Genomic DNA, 19708 nt, shown 5'->3' on the forward strand with positions numbered 1-19708 from the left:
GGAGTGCGGTAGGGGAGGAATAGTAGTCAGACTATTTTACAAGAAAATAAATCAGTCTAAAACGTTTCATATATCATCTTCTAATGTATAACCCACTCGATCAGGCTTCAATTTGCGAATTTCTATGATTCTGAAAACGGGGTTCAAAAAATGGGTTAGGCAGTTTGTTTTTTTGGCCGTATCCTCTGGCTTCTTGTCCCAAATGACCTGCAATTTAAATAAAAAAGTGTGTTTCGACGAGTTTTATTAAAAATTTACAACGTCAAAACATTATCATCATAAGCGTCACTTGATTTGATTACAGTATCACTTTACGAAATTATTGGAACTTAACGTATTTTGAATTGAAAAAATTTAACCTAATGAAAGAGTAATTTATCAACTTTTAATTATCTTGTTAGCACGCACAAGGCAGGCCCCCTTGTTTCTCAACAAGAACGAAAATTAAACAAAATAGCATTGAACTTGAAAACATCTTAAACTGACTTTGAATAGCGAAAAACCCTTTCCCATAATTTACAAATTAATTAAAATAACATACCTAGACTTAATTGTTATTGATGAAACTTGGAAAAGGCAGACCCTGAATAGTTACATGTTAAGTAACTATGTTAAGTATTACTATCCCTAACTTCGATGTAGTTTCTTAGTTATTTGATGTGATGGACCACCCAAATTTTCATAGGCACTATTCAGTCACCATGCAGAACACATTACGATGTAAAAGAGAATAAATTATCTGAAACGTCTCATCATAGTTGTTTAAAGTTTTATTGAGCAACACATACAATTATTTTGAAACTTATACAAATCTCGGCAAATTTAAATATACCGCAATGTACTTCAAAGGCTCAAATAATTAGAGATAGCTTCTAATTTAAAGTTCCTAGAATATGAAAACCATGGCATAAAAACAAAGGACATAACAGCACCATCCAAAGTTGAGAATTTATCAACTGGTTTTTTATGGAATAGTATTGGCAATAAACAATTTGACCGAACAGGGCTGACATTTTCATAAAAGAAAATCTTAAGATGCAACTTTATAGTAGTTATATTGCGCATTAAATTTACTTATAGGACCACTTGAAATTTCAAAAAATGCTCCACTAATCTCATAGTCATCCAACGGTGGTTGCGTTGGCCAAATCCATTGCACATTGCAACTCGGCATCATTCGATTCGGGTTCTGTTTTAACTTTGATGTAAGCACTAATCAACTCGCTCGAGTCTTGCGATAATGGCACTGTTTCGTATCTATTCCACAACTGTGCACAAATAGGGTCGTTTTCCGGCGGGGGTTCGGTTTTAATTTGAATAGCATCAATCGCTTCGTTTGAACTTAGTAAATATGACGTTATCGCGTCATCATTCGATTCGGGTTTTGGTTTGATTTGAATGAAGGCACTAATCAAATCGCTGGAGTTTTGTAAAAATGGCGCTTCATCTTTATTGCACAACTGTGCATAACTGGCATCGTAATCCAACTGGGATTGCGTTTTTATTTGATCAGAACAAATCGTACCGTTTGAACTTCGTAAAAATGGGAAAATTGCATAATCATCAATGATGGAATTGTTTTGACATTCAACAAGGAAGTATGGTTTTCCAATCTGACTAGGTGTACTTTCAAAACGATTGAGGGTAGGACCTGTAAATTCTGTCGTCGGTGGGTTTTCAGTAGGATTGTCAAATTGTCTCTGACATACCACACAGTGTGTATCAGAATTTGATTTAATCAATCCACATTTTAAGCATTTTTTCTTAGAAGGTTTAACTTTTTTTCTTGGTTTCGCTTTTCTACGATTGACAGGATTAGGAGTTTCTTTCGTATGAGGGTTTTCAGTTGGATTTTCCAATTGTTTCTGGCATACCAAACAGTATATACCGTGATTTGATTTAATCAATCCGCATTTTTTGCATTGTTTTATAGAAGGTTTAACTTTTCTTCTATATTTCGGTTTTGGTCTGTAATGGATCACAATGGGTATTTTTACCTTCTTCCTAGATGCTCGAGTGGATTTGTCGGGATTTAGGTTTTGCGATGCATTGTCAGGAGCAGCGGTACAATCACTTGTCATTGGTGTTCTATGAACATTTTCGGCTTTTTCATCAGCTTCATCAAATAATTTTGCGAGTCGTTCCAAATCTTTTTTCAATTCATACCTTTCCTTCTCTCTAAGTCTTTCTCGTGCGCAATATTCGGGGTTTCTCCGTTGTTCGGCCATTTTTAGCCTCCTAGCAATTTTTTTCCGTTCATAATTGATGTATTTACTATACACTTTGTGTTTTAACTTCTTCCTGGAGTGAGTTAGCGGTGCTACGTTTTTGCTTTGACCCGCTTTCGGTATATTTTCTTTCCGAATGCGACCTCTTGGCTTGGCTTCTTTGCTTGGCTTTGATTTTTTAATGGTTGCATTGCTAAGGCAAACTTGTCGAGTGACCTTTTTGTTTTCACTAGCTTTTGATATTGTATCTTTGCGAGGTCGACCCCTCGAACCAACCTTCTTGCTTTCGCTACTTTTTGGTACTGTTTCATTGCGAGGGCGACCTCTCGGCCTAACCTCTTTGCATTTGCTAGCTTTTGGTGCTTTTTCTTTGCGAGGGCGACCTTTCAGCGTGGCCTCTTTGTATTTGTCCGCTTTGGGTACGATTTCTTCAAGAGTGAAACAATTCTGTGGTAAATTTTTGCATTCGCTTTCTTTTGTTATGGGTTTTTTGCTAATGCCATTTTCCAGTTGGACAGTTTCGACTGCAAAAGAATCGGGTGAAGTAGGTTTCGAAGCCTGGGTTTTTGTTGTGTCCTCTTCGTGAGTGAAAGTTTTCACAATGGTCTGTTGAGAAACTATGTTTTCCGATGCAATACCGAGATCAGATGAGACACTTTGCATTACAAGTCCGAGAGTTATGGTTTTTTTGCTAGTGTCATTTCCAAGTTGTACATTTCCGATGGCAAAAGGTTCGGATGCAGCCTGTATTTTTGATGTGTCCTCTTCCACAGTGCCCTGTTTAGGAGCTACATTTTCCGATGAAATACCGAAATCAGATGAGACAGTTTGTCCGAGAGTATCGGTCTCAGTAAAACGTTGACGTTTTAGATTGGACAAATCAAATGGTTGAGCGATTTCTAGTTCGCAACCACCCGGAGTTCTCCTCTTCATTTCTCGTGTTAATCGGGAAAGTCGCGTATCTGGCAAACATTTCTCGGTGATAGTTTTGATTAACGTGTTTTTGCGAGGGCGACCCCTGCGGTTGACCCCTTCGCATTTCGTAGCTTGTGGTATTGTTTCTTTGAGAGAGAAATCTCTCGGCTTGCCGTCTTTGCGAGGGCGACCCCGACGACTCGGCTTTCTTTCTTTGCGAGGGCGACCGCGACCTCTCGGCTTAATTTCTGGTATTGTTTCCTCCTCCATGCCACTTTTCTCTGGAACACCTTCGCATTCGCTTGCTTTTGGTATAGATATTTCACTAGTGTCACTTTCCATTGCGCCAAGTGCGGGTGTATCCTGTTTAGAAGTCGCATTTTCCATTGTAATACCGAGATCAGTTGAGACACTTTGTATAATAATTCCGGGCGCATCGGCGTCACTCAAACGTTTTTCTACTAACGGCATTTTGCTAGTGTGCTTTTCGTGTTAAATTTTTTTCTTTCGACGATTTCATATGAAATAATAGACGAAGAATATTTTCCGAAACGTTTATAAGATCTCGTTGTTCTAATATTCACGCCTTCCTTTCAACTTCGGTTGAGCTAGCCTTTCCGTATCTCGGGTTCTTCGCGTTCACTTCGAGCACTAATAAAAGAAAAGAAAAATGGTTTAATGAATTCCTAAAGATGAAGGCTCAGATAATTCGGCCATTTTCTTAATCGATTTAAAACAATGGAATAATTTCAAAGTCACTAAGAAAACTTTCCAAAAATATCCATTATTTTATACAAATTTTCAGTTTCAAAAGTTGACATCCACGATTCCACGCTAATTACAAGAACTAATAAAAATACACGCGTTGTGTATGCAATTGAGCATTAGGTGTAACGCGTCAACTTTTGAAAATTTGTGAATTTATATAAAATTAAGGGATATTTACCTAATAAGTTTTCATCACGATTATACAGTTCCTTTAGAAGTCTCAATATCCACTTTTAAAGAGATATTGGAATATTTTAACAACTATTTTATTATGATGATTGCCAAAAGTAACTTAAATACCCATACATTCCCGGCTTTGGCAGTACCAAACTTTTCGATCGTCATTTTTAAACATAAGGAGAGAATGTTTTCCGTTTTAGTTCACAGGTGGAATTTTAATTATAATTTAGCGAATAAATTCCCTTCTAATTTTTTTCCCTGCCGACATTTGAACCACGCACCTTAGTATCGACAGCCCAACTTCAACTCCAGTTAAAATTACTGATTGTTAAACATTGAAACATTATTAGAAGTTGCGGATATAGTTAACATTAACCACTGTATTTCTTACGTAACTAATGATCAGATAAGCTTTTATATCAAGGTAAAGGTAGAGATAATGCTTAAATGGTAAGAGCCTCGAAGTTATCCACAGCTTTAAAACAGTGAATTGCACCACAAGTCAGGAGCGCCAAAATTTCTCTAACACGTATCGCCAATGCACAGTAAAATTATATTACATTCATTTAAGCTAGTTTTTAACTATTCACCACAATTTGTAGTTCAGTAACGTTTTATTGATCTCCATATACGTACAATTCGATTCTAGTTCATACCAAGATTTAAACAATTATCTTGAAATGTAAATATGTAATATACTTCGAAGGGTCCAAATAATTAGTGACAGCTTCTATTTTGAAGTGACGCAAGAATGAGGGAAGTTATTGAATTTGAAAAACATCAAATGAAAACAAAGGAAATAACAGCACTACTCTAAATGGATAATAAATCATCTTGTGTATTTTTATTGTATGGTTCTGGCAATAAACGAGTTGCATGAACAAATAATAAATAGTATTGGAACATAATGCACTACTAGTCATTCGACGGTGTATGCGTTAGTCACATCATTTGAACTTTGCAACTTGCCATCATTCGATTCGGGTTCTGTTTTGATTTCAATGTAACCACTAATCAAATCGCTCGAGTCTTGCGATAATGGAATAGTTTCGTATCTATTCCACAACTGTTCGCAAATAGGGTCGTTATCCGACGGGGATTCCGTTTTAATTTGAAAAGCATCTATCGATTCGTTTGAACTTTGTAAATATGACGTACTCGCGTCATCATTCGATTCGGGTTTCGCTTTTATTTGAATGTAAGCACTAATCAAATCGTTGGAGTTATGTAAAAATGGCGTTTCATCTATATTCGACAACTGCGCAAAACCTGCATCGTAATCTGAAGCTGGCTGTGTGTTAACTTGAAAAGCAATAATAGAATCGTTTCAATTTTGTAAAATTGCGTCATCATCTGATGGTGCAAGCTGTTTCGTTACAAATTCAAAATCAATCCCACACTGATACTCAGTGGAGCTTTGAAATGCTGATACATTGGCCTGCAGGCTTTTCAACGGTAGTTCAGCTTCAATATTTGCAGGACCAATCCCACCGCTTTGTAAAAATGTACTTTCTTCGCTAATATTCAACGAAGGAAAGTTTTGAAATTGACCATCCTGAATTTCAATAACGATTGGGTTTTGAACCCCATTTACTGTAGGATTTGGAAATTCTGTCACAGGAGGCTTTTGAGTAGGAAATTCAAAATGTTCAACTAAAGAGTTTTGAAAATTAGCATTTTCTTCTTCGTGATCGGCCTTTTCATCAGCTTCATCGAGCATTATTGCAATACGTTTCATTTCCTTAGTAAATTGAAGCCTGGCCTTTGATCTAAGTGCCTCTCGTTCGCAATATTCCCAGTCTGCTGCCCTTGTTACTCTGTTTCTTAGCCTTTTAGCAAGTTTTTTCCGCCACAAATTTGAGTTTACACGACCGTTTTTTAGCCTTTTCCCCTTCTTTCTAGCGTCAATTAGCCACGTGACTTTTTTGCATTTTGCAGCTTTTGCTTTTGTGACATTCCTAGGGGAAACTCGTTTAGTGACCTTTTTGCTTTCTTTAGCTTTTGGAATGGTTTCATTGCTAGGGCAACCTCGTCGGGTGACCTTCTTGCTTTCGCTACCTTTTTGTTCTGTTTCTTTGCGAGGTCGACCTCTCGGCCTAACCTCTTTGCATTTGGCTTTTGGTGCCTTTTCTTTGTGAGGGCAACACTTGGGCCTAACCTCTTTGCATTGGCCCGCTTCTGGCACAGGTTCTTCGGCAGCGCGACTATTCTGTGAAACCTCTTTGCATTCACATGCTTTTGTCATGGCTTCTTTGCTAGTGCCACTTTCGACTGCAAATGCTTCAGCAGTAGTAGGTTTAGAAGCCTGTGTTTTTGTGGTGTCCTCTTCGCGAGTGAAAGTTTTCACAATGGTCTGTAAATGAGGTATATTTTCCGATGTAATACCTATATCAGATGAGACACTTTGTATTTCTATTCGGCGAGCAGAGTCGTTAACAATCTTTTTCAAAGCGGCAATTAAACGTTGATGTTTTAATTTTGTTATCTCCCTTTGTTGATCGTTTTCTAGTTCGCAACAACGCGGACCTCTTCTCTTTCTCCCTCGTATTAGAGTTCGAAGTTGCTGTTTGTCCTTTCCGTGATTGTTCGTCGTTGCATCGCCACAGGAAGGTGTACAATCATTTGTGATTAAAGTTCTTCGACGCTTATGGGCTTTTTCGTCAGCTTCATCAATTAATTTTGTAAGACGTTCAATTTCTTTTTCAAACAACTTAATTTTCATAGATTCAAGTGCTTCTCGTTCGCGATATTCCGCGTCTCTCCTTATTTTATCCATTTTTAGAACAAATTTTCTGTCTGACCTATGGGCGTCGGGCAAAGGTTTTTCTATTTCGTGCTATTAATATGCATTCTACGACGATTTCCTATGAAATAATAATAATAGGCCGAGAAAAGGCTCTTCATACTGCGTTAAAAGTTTTATCATCAATATTTTCCAAGACGTTTATAATACATGGTCGTTTTAATTTTCACGCCACCCTTCGTCTGTCGATTTAAACTTCGATTGAGTAAGGTTTTCCGTATCTCGGGCTCTTCGCATTCACTTCGAGCACTAATAAATGAAAAGAGAAACATTTTAATGAATTCCATAAGACGGAGGATGAGATAAAGAGGCCCTTTTTTAATCAATTTAAAATAATAAAGAACCTCAAAATCATTAAGAAAACTTACCAAAAATATCCATTATTTTATGGAAATTTTCAATTTTAAAAGGTGATACCCTCGATTCCACTTGAGCTTTTAGCTTCGTGCTCAAATTTACGTAGATTAAAGGGATAATTTTTGGAAAGTTAATGATTTTGCTGTTCTTTTATAAGTCTCAATATCCATTTTAATAGAGATATATGAATAATATTTCAATACGATGATTGCCAGAATTAAATACTGAAATATTCAAATAACTTGAATCCGCATTGCGCATCTCGCTCTGATATCGAGGACCGACAATAGGCAAACAACGAGGACCAATAAAACTAGCTATGACAGTAAAAGAGTGATGATGAGAGATTAATTCGACCTTCTGCGTTCGGTGTCAAGACGACAGTGGAGATTCTACCCTCAACCTAAGCATGCATTTATTTGCCACGCGTTTCTATACTTGGAAATTATGTTATATTTATATAATGGAAAATAAGTATTAATAGAATTGTACAGGATAGATTTTAACTAAAAACACAACGATTTAAATATTCATTCATTTTTACAAAGTGAAAGACGCTATAGCTTAGCAAACATCACAAAAATGTACTACTGAAGTAGCAAAACCTAAAATTTTAACTGCAGTAAAAATTACTGATTATTTCATGTTACCGACCACTGTATGCTTTACGAACGGATTTAACCTAACTAGAACATAGTGTCAAAGCCAAAAAGGCGTGTACCATCCTGCCAAATAACTTGGTTGAGAAGAATCGTCTGCCTAAAATTATGTCAAGTACAGGGCCGGATTAAGGAATCGGGCCCAGGCCAGGGTAATGGGTGATAGAGCATAGCCCGCTCGATCACGCGCAACACGACGCAAGCTGCTCGCGCCATAGAAGCCCATTCAAAGAATTCGATTTACATGTATAAGGGAGATTTTTAAAAAAAAATTCAAAGGAACCCATGATTAACATAAGTTCTACGGGAGGAGGTAGGTTTTTTTGGTCAGAGCGTTTGTCCTATAGACCCAAATGGCCTGATATTTTAATAAAACGTGTGTTTAGACGCGTTTTATTATTATTAAAAGGATTCAAGCTTCTAGAGTGGATAGTTTTTTTATAAAAAATATTTTTCAAAGTCAAAATGATGGGGTCAGTGCTAAGACTGAATATTTCTTCGAATCTACTGGTCCAAGTGTCCTGAAATTTTAATAAGAGGTGTGTTACAATCTGTTCTATTATACTAAAAAAGATTCAAGCTTTTAGAATGAATAGTTTTTTTTTAATAAAAACTAATTTCCTATGTCAAAGTTTTAAGTTGAGTATTCAATCCACAATATCTAATGGCCCAAATGTAATGAAACTTTCGTGATAGGTGTGTTCCAATTACAATATATTCTATCAAAATATTGTTAAATTTCAAAATTAATTAGCTTTGTCAAAATGAAAAATTTACTACTTTCACCCCCTTTCCTAGATTAACCATATTGCTTACACATGCCACTGAAAATCTTATAATTAAACAAAATTATAGGCCCTAAAGCCTGAAACACACCTATTATAGGGAAGTTCAGAAGAACCCTTGGATTTCTACCAAGTAAACTTTCCCATGTAAAGGAAAGTTTAGTTCAAAAAGAAATTATTGAAAATATTTTAAAAAAACAAAGGAGCATGATTAAGAAACTAACTGAAAGACATTGTGGTAAAGTATCATAATGCCAGTTACTGTTGGTAAAAAACCCAAGATTTAGTGGAGGTATAGTTTTAAACTATACTTAGTTGTCAAGGAGGACCAAGAAGCTTCCTCGCAGCAGTCCTCTGCTTGTTCGATGCCATTCTGAAGCTTTTTGTGTAGTAGACTTTACATTTTAGTGCATTAATTTTTTATCAGTATCATCTGCTAGTGCTAAACTTGTAACCGATTACCCCAAAAAGTAGGTAATCGATAGGCAAAAATAACAAGAATCGTATAGATTGCTTAAATTAATTGTTTATTATGTCAAGTTAATTGATATTAAATAGAAATTAAATACACTTAAAAGGTTAGGGAGTTAGGGGTTTTAGCCAATGAAAATAATATTAATATATCAATAGTGATCACTCTTAACAAAGAGGGGAGTCCCGATTCTTGAATATAAGGGAAGCAAGGGTGCCAACTCACCAGGGTGTGAAGAGCCATTCAGTGTCTTAGCCGAGGCCCACAAACGAAGCGCGAACTGAGGAACGAACGCGCGGACGTAATACTTATAATAATAATTCGTAAAGTAAAAGGAAGGTCTTTACTTTAACCCGCAACTTAAGAAGTTCTAAGCTTAAGTGGAGCGCGACATTAACAGTACATAGATGGTCTACTGTCTATACTTCCAATTAGGTATTAGCGTTACTCCTACACTAACTAACTGACGTGATGACTCAAGGGGTTTTTATACGCCCGCGCCCAAACCTCCTTCCTACTAGGGCAAAGTACTAAGCGCCCCCTAGGCGCTAAAAAGATAAGAGTAGGCCTACAGCAAGGTCTACATTAAGCCTACAGCTAGGCCTATAACCTAGCAGAGTAAATGACTGACTGAGTTGGCGTTCCGGTGCATTCCCCCACACGAAAAAAACGAAGCTCCCCTGTTAAGGTACTTAATACGGGTAATGAAAATAGGAACGGGACGATGGTAGAAAAATGTTCTTGCGATCAATCGTTCTCCGATATGGGCAGTCCCGTACGTGATGGTGACAGCCACAGCGATGACAAACGAGGCCACGGATTGGACGACCAACCCGCGGAACCCGTAAATAATCGGAGGACGGCGGGACAGACGGGGTTGGAAGTAGTGGTTGTGCCGAAGGATCATCTGGTGGGATGTCAGACGTTGGTCGAGGTTGATTGGACACCAGAGCAGTCGCTGAGGACAATGTTGCTGGCGCCGATTGGGTGGTTGTTGCCGATGGTGACATGTGGCGAGGGTGTCGAAGCTCCGAGAAACGCCGAGGTAATTCGACGGAATCACTGCCAGACGAAGGTGGCAGGGTCGGAGAACACTCCAACTGACGGTCAACGAGATCTTGGTCATCGGGAAAAAGTTGTAGAACATCCCCATCCTCGATAGTTGCGGCCTTAGGACAATGGTGTTCGGTGAATGATATCAAGTCCCCACGGCAAGCCAGACAAGCACAATACTGCCAGCCGTTTTGCCTCAGGGAATCCTGGTTAATAATACAAAAGGGTTTAGTATCCATAATTACGACGGCTTGAAAAATCAATGGTTTATTCCGAAAGTGCATGGTGATAGATGGCAAGACACCAAGGATATTAGATGATGGTAGTAAGGGCCAAGCGACATGTACATCGTCTAACATGGCACGTGGGATAGCTAAAGAGAGTGAGCTATCTTGAGATATGTAAGAGTGGAGGCCAGAAGTGATGATGTTCACCGGAGCGGCAACCATCACTGATAATGGGAAAGTTCTTTGTGGTCGGCCTTCCACAGAGATTTGGAATTCAGCCAGTGGTGTCTAGAAGAATTAAAATATATTAGTGGCGTGCCATTCGTGAAATCTCCCAAGGAGGGGCATAAATAAGTTGGCGACTAAAATCAAAATGGTCCTGTGTTAACGGTGGCATCGGATGATTATGCAGATACACATGAGCATCATATCGAGAGCGCAATTTCTGGTGATGCGGCGCAGGAGCATGGTAATATGTATCTCGATCTGGTCCGTTGGGCAATACCTTGCGACGGAAAACAACTTCTCGTACAAATCCCATGTTGAAGGGCATCAACGTTTCGGGAGTTAGAAACGGGTACTGTTGAGAGAGAGTTGCTTGCAACGGTGGCGAAGAAACAGCATCATCCGAACTATCAGCACTTGAAGAGGAAGTACTATCAACGCGTCCATGTTTTGGTGTTCGAGGCAAACTAGTCCTAGGAGATGGAGGAACGTACTGGGGAGCAGTACTTGGACCTGGTTGAGGGGATAGTGGTGCCGTTGGTGGATTATCTTCAGAGTCGCTATGCGGTGTCGACCTTCTTGGAGATGGTTCTGGGTTTCGTTCCTGGGGAAGTTGAAATCTATCCGAAGTACGGTATAGTTTCAGATGAGCGATATTCTGCAAGGAACGTTGACCTGTGGCGATGTCCTGGATTTCATATCGTAATTCGTCAATTTTTCTGACGACTACATAGGGTCCTTCCCATTTCGGGGCTAGCTTGGCGGAAAAATATGTAGCACCATGGGAAAGTGGATGAGTTTCCTTCCAGACCAACATACCGTCCTCCAATTCCCAATCCTCTCTTCGGAGATTATAATATTTACGTTGTTTTGCCTGCATTCGTTCAATATGGGTTCTAGCTAGTCGGATCTCCCTTTTAAATTGATCTATACGATCCTCTAATGCGGTCGGAACCATATCAATATCCCGAGGTATAAAAGGTTCTAGAGGAAGGTCCCACGGTAGGCGGGCTTCTCTTCCGTGATTAAGATAAAAAGGAGTACGACCTGTGGTCTCATGGGGGCTAGTATTCAACGAAAACTCCAACAAATCTAAGGTACGGTCCCAATTCCTATGTTCGTTACCTACATGGATTCCCAATAGTATGCCAATAGATTTATTTACGCGCTCAGTGGCGTTGGTTTGGGGATGGTAAGGTGTGGTGTAGGTGCATCTAATTTTAAAAAGTTCGCACGTTTCCTTCCATACCCTAGAGACAAACTGAGTCCCGTTATCAGATAGTATTGCTTTTGGAGCGCCCCAGCGAAGGATTAATGTTTTCAAAGTGCTACTCACTGCCTCTGCGGTAATGGTACGTAACGGTGTAAATTGGACATAACGGGTGTAATAATCAACATAGACCAAGATATACCGATTACGGGCAGTGCTTAAAGGTAAGGGTCCCATTAAGTCCACTCCCACTAAGTCCCAAGGACTTTCAACTATGGTGGAGTGCATTAATCCTGGAGTCTTTCTATTTCTCCCTTTATACTGTTGACACGGTAAACAGGTTGCTACAAATAGGGACACATCCTTACGCAAAGTAGGCCAATAAAAACGAAATCTTATTCGGGCATCGGTATTATCCCGTCCCCGATGACCAGCAGTTAAATGGGTGTGGTATAGATGTAGGGCTTGGGGTCGTAAGCTACTAGGTAGATAGATCTTTCGAGGTTGTGTGCCATACCGCTTGCGATACACGATACCATCCAGAATCTCAAAGAGAGGGTGATGGTCTTGGTCTTCTCCCAATTGCGTTCTTAGCGCACCAATTGTTGGATCTTGAATTTGTTCCCGACGTACGTCGTCCAAAGTAAAAGCGGCCAGTACTGGAGGTACTGGAGGCGGCAGGACGTGAACAGGCGGGGGTCTTTGTCGCAGAACAGCCCCTAGGGTGTACCCGGAAGCTGGAATATCCCTAGGTAGAGCGTCCGCAACGACATTCTCGACGCCCTTTCTGTACTCGATTTTAAACTTATATGATTGTAAATACATTATCCAACGCAATACTCTAGCTGAGGGTTCTTTACGAGTGTAGAGCCACTGCAATGCCTTATGATCGGTGATCACAGTAAATTCCTTACCATCAAGGAAATGGCGAAATCGATTAATGGCCCAATATATGCCTAAACATTCTTGCTCGTAGGTTGAATAATTTTTCTCAGCAGCGTTTAACAAGGTGGATGCGTAAACAATCGGATACTCCAGTTTTCCTTCCTTTTGACTAATCATAGCGCCTAATCCTATTTTACTGGCATCCGTCGTTAGAAATATAGGCTTATCAGGGTCGAAGTGGTAAACAGGGTTTTCATTAGCTAATATTATGGCCTGTTTGAGCTTAACATAGGCATCCTCACATTCTCCTGACCAGTACCATTCTACATTTTTACGTTTAAGCCTATATAAAGGGGCGGCTAGTTCTGCATACCTGGCTATAAATCGGCTATGCCAGCCAGTGAAGCCTAAAAACCTAGATAAGGATTTGACATCCGTTGGTCGAGGAAAGTGTTTAATTACCAGCGTTTTATCAGGGTCAATGTGTATTCCCCTGCTATCAACTATATGACCCAAGATACGAGTGGACGGTTTTGCAAAATGACATTTAGTTAGATTTAAGGTTAGTCCCGCCTGTTTTAGTTTCCGGAAGACATACTCTAAGGCCCTTGCATGTTCCTTCCATGTACGCGAGGCAACTATCAGGTCATCTAAGTACACAAATAAGGTAAAGTGATTCCGTTCCCTAAATAGTTCGTCCATGAGCTTCTGGAATGTCGTGGGCGCATTACATAATCCGAAAGGCATCACGAGAAATTCAAATTTACCAAAGGGAGAGGAGAAAGCAGTTTTAGGGATACTGTCTGTCGCCATTGGGACCTGAAAATACCCGCTTTTTAGATCTAGCGTAGTTATAAATTTCGGTTTATTTAATCCTAATAGTATTTCTTCTATCTGAGGTAAAGGATAGGGGTCCGGTTTGGTGACCTTATTAAGGGGTCGGTAGTCCACACAAAACCTCCATCCTCCTTCCCGTTTCGTAACCAAACAAATTCCAGAAGACCAGGGACTTCGTGACGGGCGAACTATTCCTGCTTGTAGCATCTTATCAATATGCTCCTTAATGATAGCACGCTTAGAATCCGAGCAACGATAGGCGAACGTTCGAATAGGTTTCGCATCTCCCGTATCTATTAAGTGTTCTGTGATGTAAGTACGTCCAACGGTGGTAGAGGTAATGGAAGGAAATTTTGCTAATAATTGGCTTAACTCTTGGAATTGACAAGGGGTCATAGTGCTTCCCTCTACAGATTGACTTAATTCTTGCTGTGACCCTCCCAAATCGGTGGTACCAATAACGATCGGAGGGGCAGGTAATAACGTGTAAGGGGCGTTATTTAAGGTAATAACCAGGGTTGGGAAGTCTATGTTAGCCTTATTCACTAGCAAAAAGTCAGCTCCTAGAATTATATCACAAAATAGATCCGGGACAATGTGAAATTCATGTTTAAATGTAGTCCCACAAATGGTAAACGCGAAATCTATCGTACCCTTAGTGAAAAAATAATGTCCATTAGGCATGAAAATACACTCCTCTGTATGCCGAGTAAAAGTATCAGGATCCTGCTCTAATGTATCGGTTACTATTTCTAAATACGTTCTGGTAGATATAACGCTAATTTCAGCTCCCTGATCAACTCGTGCGAATTTCAAAATATGGTTATCGGGAGTAGGAATTCGAAGGGGTAAAGCGAAAGATAAACTTTTAATATTAGATTGACTAGAGGAAGCGGAGGCTAAAATATGGGCGGCTGGAGGGAATATAAATTTGCAAGAAGGGCGCCCTCGTCGTTCCTTCCTGCTTATTGGTTTCCCGATTTCTTAAACCGTTTGCTTTGTGTAGGGCCACGTCCCTCAGACCTACTAGGCCCAAACTTTCTATCGGGACAATTAGGTCTTATATGTCCAGGTTGGTTACACTCTCGACAAATTAACTTGGGAGAGTTGACCTTGGGCTCAGGACAAGGGGAGAGGGGTTTATCCAGAATGGGATTATCTCTCGATTGGGAAGAGCGACTACTTGAAACGGAACTACTGCCTCCTTTCCCGCTTTTCATGACTCTACGTTCTACTTTCTGCGCATATAACAATAATTCCGACAAAGAGGTAAACCTTTGACATAAGTATACGCTAAGACTAGGATGGATATTTTCCTCTAAAATTGGCAGTAATTCTGCTTCCGGAAGGGGTTCGCGCAAGGAGAAATTCATATTTTGAATTCTCTCAAAATAAGCTACCACAGTTTCGTTAGCTCTTTGCTTGGCTAAATTTATTTCCATGCGGAGATCCCTCTCCTTCAATAGGGGCATAAAGTAATTCCTAAATTGAGTCTTAAATCGATCTAAACTAGTCTCTAGGTCCATTCGTTCCTGCCGATACCACACTCTAGCTCCCTCGATTAACATAGTTGGCATTAACCGCAATATGTCGGCATCGCGTAATGAATATAACCGTTGAAAGCCTTCCAACTGAAACATAAAATCCGCAGCTTCCGCCCGTTCACCGTTAAACTTAAATTCGGGGGTCGGAAGACGCGTATTGAAAGGTGTAGGAACCGGAAGTGGATTAGGGTTCACATTGCCGGGGGTGTTAGAAAGGTTTAGAGCGCTAAAATAACTGCTCATTAAGTCCGTTAAATGACTAATTTTATCATCTAGACTTGGTTGTGGGGGTGCAGAAGGTGTGGAACCCGCGGGAAATGAAACCGAGGCGGCTGAAGCCTGTGATAAAGAACAACTAGTACCAAATCCTCCAAACCGTGGAAAAGATATAGGCCTACTACTGGCTTGATTAATGCCGGGACCAAACATGGGGGTTGAAGTTTGAAAAAGCGGAGGCGCGGTTGGCAAACCCTGTGTACTACTTCCAGTTGGGTTACGCGAAGCTCGGTTAACGCCGGGACCAAACATAGGTGTTGAAGTTTGGAAAAGGGAAGGTGCGGTTGGTAAAACCTGTACACCACTGCTAGTCGGGTTACTTAAAGTCATAGGTCTACTTCCAGCACAAGACAAGAGGGGGTTTACTGTACTAGCAGGGACATGTATACCAGTAGTAGTAGATGGTAAAGAACTTGGAACCACTGTCTTAGGTATTGTGCCCGAAGAAGCCGAGAACATAGCTGAAGTACCGGGTGTTAAACTAGAACTAGAAGGAACTGAGCTTTGCGCTCTTCGCGCTAACTGAGATGAAATACGTTGAGCGTTGCGTCGCGCGTAAGCCTCAATGCGCCTAAGATGGATTGACTTCGGTTTATTACGAGACTGAGGAACATTAAAAGGATTAGGGAAACCCCCTACATCCGAATCCGATGAACTAGATTCACTCGCTCGCCGCATGACTCACGAGGAACGGGAAAGATAAAATTGGTCTACGATAGGCCTAAACGTGTCTGGAAGGTACACGTATCAATGGGGGCTCAAGAAACGGGTCCTGGCAAGCTCGCCAATTATTTTTACCTTGTAACCGATTACCCCAAAAAGTAGGTAATCGATAGGCAAAAATAACAAGAATCGTATAGATTGCTTAAATTAATTGTTTATTATGTCAAGTTAATTGATATTAAATAGAAATTAAATACACTTAAAAGGTTAGGGAGTTAGGGGTTTTAGCCAATGAAAATAATATTAATATATCAATAGTGATCACTCTTAACAAAGAGGGGAGTCCCGATTCTTGAATATAAGGGAAGCAAGGGTGCCAACTCACCAGGGTGTGAAGAGCCATTCAGTGTCTTAGCCGAGGCCCACAAACGAAGCGCGAACTGAGGAACGAACGCGCGGACGTAATACTTATAATAATAATTCGTAAAGTAAAAGGAAGGTCTTTACTTTAACCCGCAACTTAAGAAGTTCTAAGCTTAAGTGGAGCGCGACATTAACAGTACATAGATGGTCTACTGTCTATACTTCCAATTAGGTATTAGCGTTACTCCTACACTAACTAACTGACGTGATGACTCAAGGGGTTTTTATACGCCCGCGCCCAAACCTCCTTCCTACTAGGGCAAAGTACTAAGCGCCCCCTAGGCGCTAAAAAGATAAGAGTAGGCCTACAGCAAGGTCTACATTAAGCCTACAGCTAGGCCTATAACCTAGCAGAGTAAATGACTGACTGAGTTGGCGTTCCGGTGCAAACTTTCTAAAAGAAAGACTTCATTATACGTGTTATTCAACTGCTCAGGTGTTGATGAAACAGTTTGACTATGGACAGAATGGCGTGGGAAATGACACGTAGTCAGTGCATCACCAAAAGGGTTTCCGCGGCATGAACCCTTCTGTACGTTTACAAATCTTAGAATATTGGTGGAAGAGGTCTAGGTTTTATAATCTAATACACTCTAATACGCATGTTTTGGTCTTAAGGAGGATGGGGTTGCATCTTTTATCTTGGAAAACGTTGTAAGTACTGAATTGACAATTTTGACAGGGGAAATTCATTTGCATAAAGATAATCTATACTCTAAAAGCTTGAATGCTTTTAATAAAAAAGATAATATAGTAAAGCACCTTCCATTGAAATAGGCGATTTTAAAAATGACGTTTCACAGGTGCGCGCGCAGAAATTAGGGAGGGAAAAATGCCTTCCATCTCTGCTTTTTCCCCCGGCTACATATTTTGTATAGGGGACTTTTTGAAAAGGCCTATTTCAAGACATTTGACTATTAAATCCAACGATATTGTGGATTAAATACTCAATTTACAGTATTTACATTGGAAATTAATTGTTAAATTTGTTATTAAAAACCTATTCATTCTAAATGCTCGAATCCCTTTTAGTATAACAGAATAGATTGTTACACACCTTTCATAACAATTTCAGGTCATTTGGACCAGTAGATCCGAAGACATATTCAGTCTTAGCAATGAACCCATCATTTTGACTTCGGAAAATGACTTTTATGTATATAAAAAACTACCCACTTAAGAAGCTTGAATCCTTTTGAGAATAATAAAAAATGTCGAAACACATGTCTCGTTAAAGTTTCAAGTCACTTGGATCAATAAGACAAAGGATGAGGCCAAAACACCTACCTCCTCCCATAGAACTTTATGTTAATTTTGGGTTCCTTCGAATTTTTTCCAAAAGTCATGCCGTTACATGAAAATCGAATTCTTTGAATGAGCTTCCTAAAGAGCGAACAGCTTACGTCGTGTTGCGCGTGATCGAGTGGGCTATAATATTTCCAAAAAAACTGTTTGAAACGATCTTCTAATAGCGGTAAAGCCAAAGCGTGATGGAGTTGGCTGTAGCATCAGATATACTTTCTGCTTAGGGCCTTGGCCCTTCACACCAATATTTTAGTAACTCAAGTTATGGTTATTGATTTAAATACTTTTCATCATTTACTTGCATCAGGATCTCGTCCGGACTACAATTTTGCTTATAATTCACATTCTTTTACCTTGTTACCTTTGTTATCATTAAAACGTTCATTTCTCTATGGACACTTTGCCTTTTCGTACTTATAATTGCAGCAGATTTCACATAGATGGCAAATGAAGCGTCGAGAATCCATAACTATGCTAGGACATAGCCCACTCGATCATGCTCACCACGACGCAAGCTGCTCGCGCTACAGAAACCCGATCACAGAATTTAGTTCACGTGTATAAGCGCGACTTTTGAAAAATAATCGATGTCACAGAAAAATTAACATTAAGTTCAATGGGAGGAGGTTGGTTTTATGGCCAGAGCCACTGTCCTATTGATCGAAATGACCTGAAATTTTAATGAGACGTGTGTTTCGACGTGTTTAATTATCCTAAAACGGATTCAAGGTTCTAGAGTCGATATATTTTTTATAAAAATTATTTTCAAAGTCAATATGATGGGTTCAGTGCTAAGACTGAACATATCTTTGGATTTACTGGCCCAAATGTCCTGAAATTTTAATGAGAGGCGTGTTACAATCTAAAAAGGATAATTAGATAATAAAAATTTATTTCCAATGTCATAAGTGTAAGTTAAGTACTTAATGCACAATATCTTTGGATCTAATGGCCCAAATGTCCTAGAAATTTAATTAGAGGTGTGTTACAATGGATTATATTATATTAAAAACGATTCAAGCTTTTAGAGTCGATAGATTTTTAATTAAAATTAATTTCCTATGTCAGAATTGTAAATTCAGAACTTACAAGCGTTTTCCAAGATTAAAAACCCAACCCCATTCTACTTGTCCAAAACTTGACTTTTAGGGAGCAATAGATTATAAAACCAAGATCTCATGAACCAATTTTCTAAGATTTGTAAAAGTGCAGAGGGACACGTCGTTAAAAACCCTTGGGGTGATGCCCAGTGACTGTATCATTTTCCCAAGCCATTGGCCCTTTCTAAATGTTATCCTAACTTGTTGGGCGAGGCATTTAAAAAATTAATCGATTAAAATATAAAGTCTATTGTCAAAATAAGAAATGATAGGATCTTCAAGAAAAGTTGACAAACGCTAAAACTAGGATCAAGCACCACGCAAGAAGCTTCAGAATGTCATTGAACAAAAAGAGGATCTCTGTGAGGAAGCTTCTTTCTTCTTGGACCTCCTTGACAATTAATTATAATTTAAAATTATCTCTCCACTAAATCTTTGTTTTTTACCAACTGCAACTGGTATTATGATACTTTCCCCCAACCCTTTTCAGTTAGTTTCTTAATCATAAGAACGATTATTAAACAAAATAGCATTGAACTAAATTCGTAAAGGGAAAACGTTTTTGTAATAATTTACAAATTTATTAAAATAACGTACTTAGACTTAATTGTTTTTGATGAAACTTCGAAAAGGCACACCTTGAATAGTTACTTGTTTATTTAAGAGTATTCCGAACATCAACTTTGATGTAGTTTCTTATTTATTTGATGGGATGCACCACAAAATTTTCACAGGCACTATTCAGTCACCATGAAACACATTGCGATGTAAAAGAGAATAAATTATATGAAAC

At 39.3% G+C, this 19708-nt stretch overlaps 2 protein-coding genes across 9 annotated transcripts; both read right to left on the bottom strand.

The window, feature by feature from the left end:
• Positions 1–754: 754 nt before the first annotated feature.
• Positions 755–19593, bottom strand: LOC149647047 (uncharacterized). Of its 6 annotated transcripts, none has more exons than XM_089849926.1 (2): positions 18177–19593; positions 755–3794 (listed from the first exon to the last, which is right to left on the bottom strand). In XM_089849926.1, the coding sequence occupies exon 2, from the start codon at positions 3612–3614 to the stop codon at positions 1122–1124; it is 2493 nt and encodes an 830-aa protein (XP_089706052.1). In that variant the 5' UTR covers positions 3615–3794; positions 18177–19593; the 3' UTR covers positions 755–1121. The 6 variants fall into 6 exon arrangements, with proteins under 6 accessions (XP_089706052.1, XP_089706051.1, XP_089706050.1 ...); XM_089849925.1 differs by having other exon boundaries at positions 18169–19593; XM_089849924.1 differs by having other exon boundaries at positions 18114–19593.
• LOC149647048 (uncharacterized) lies at positions 4687–9139 on the bottom strand. 3 transcript variants are annotated; one of them, XM_089849933.1, is made up of 3 exons: positions 7973–9139; positions 7263–7568; positions 4687–7143 (listed from the first exon to the last, which is right to left on the bottom strand). In XM_089849933.1, exon 3 carries the CDS (start codon positions 6865–6867, stop codon positions 5419–5421), a length of 1449 nt encoding a protein of 482 aa, XP_089706059.1. In that variant the 5' UTR covers positions 6868–7143; positions 7263–7568; positions 7973–9139; the 3' UTR covers positions 4687–5418. The 3 variants fall into 3 exon arrangements, with proteins under 3 accessions (XP_089706059.1, XP_089706060.1, XP_089706058.1); XM_089849934.1 differs by lacking the exon at positions 7263–7568; XM_089849932.1 differs by lacking the exon at positions 7263–7568 and having other exon boundaries at positions 7796–9139.
• Positions 19594–19708: the final 115 nt, after the last annotated feature.

The sequence above is a fragment of the Phalangium opilio genome, unplaced genomic scaffold, assembly GCF_054372755.1.
Source record: "Phalangium opilio isolate 3A_F unplaced genomic scaffold, DU_Popi_V2 ptg000089l_1, whole genome shotgun sequence".
Lineage (NCBI taxonomy): Eukaryota > Metazoa > Arthropoda > Arachnida > Opiliones > Phalangiidae > Phalangium > Phalangium opilio.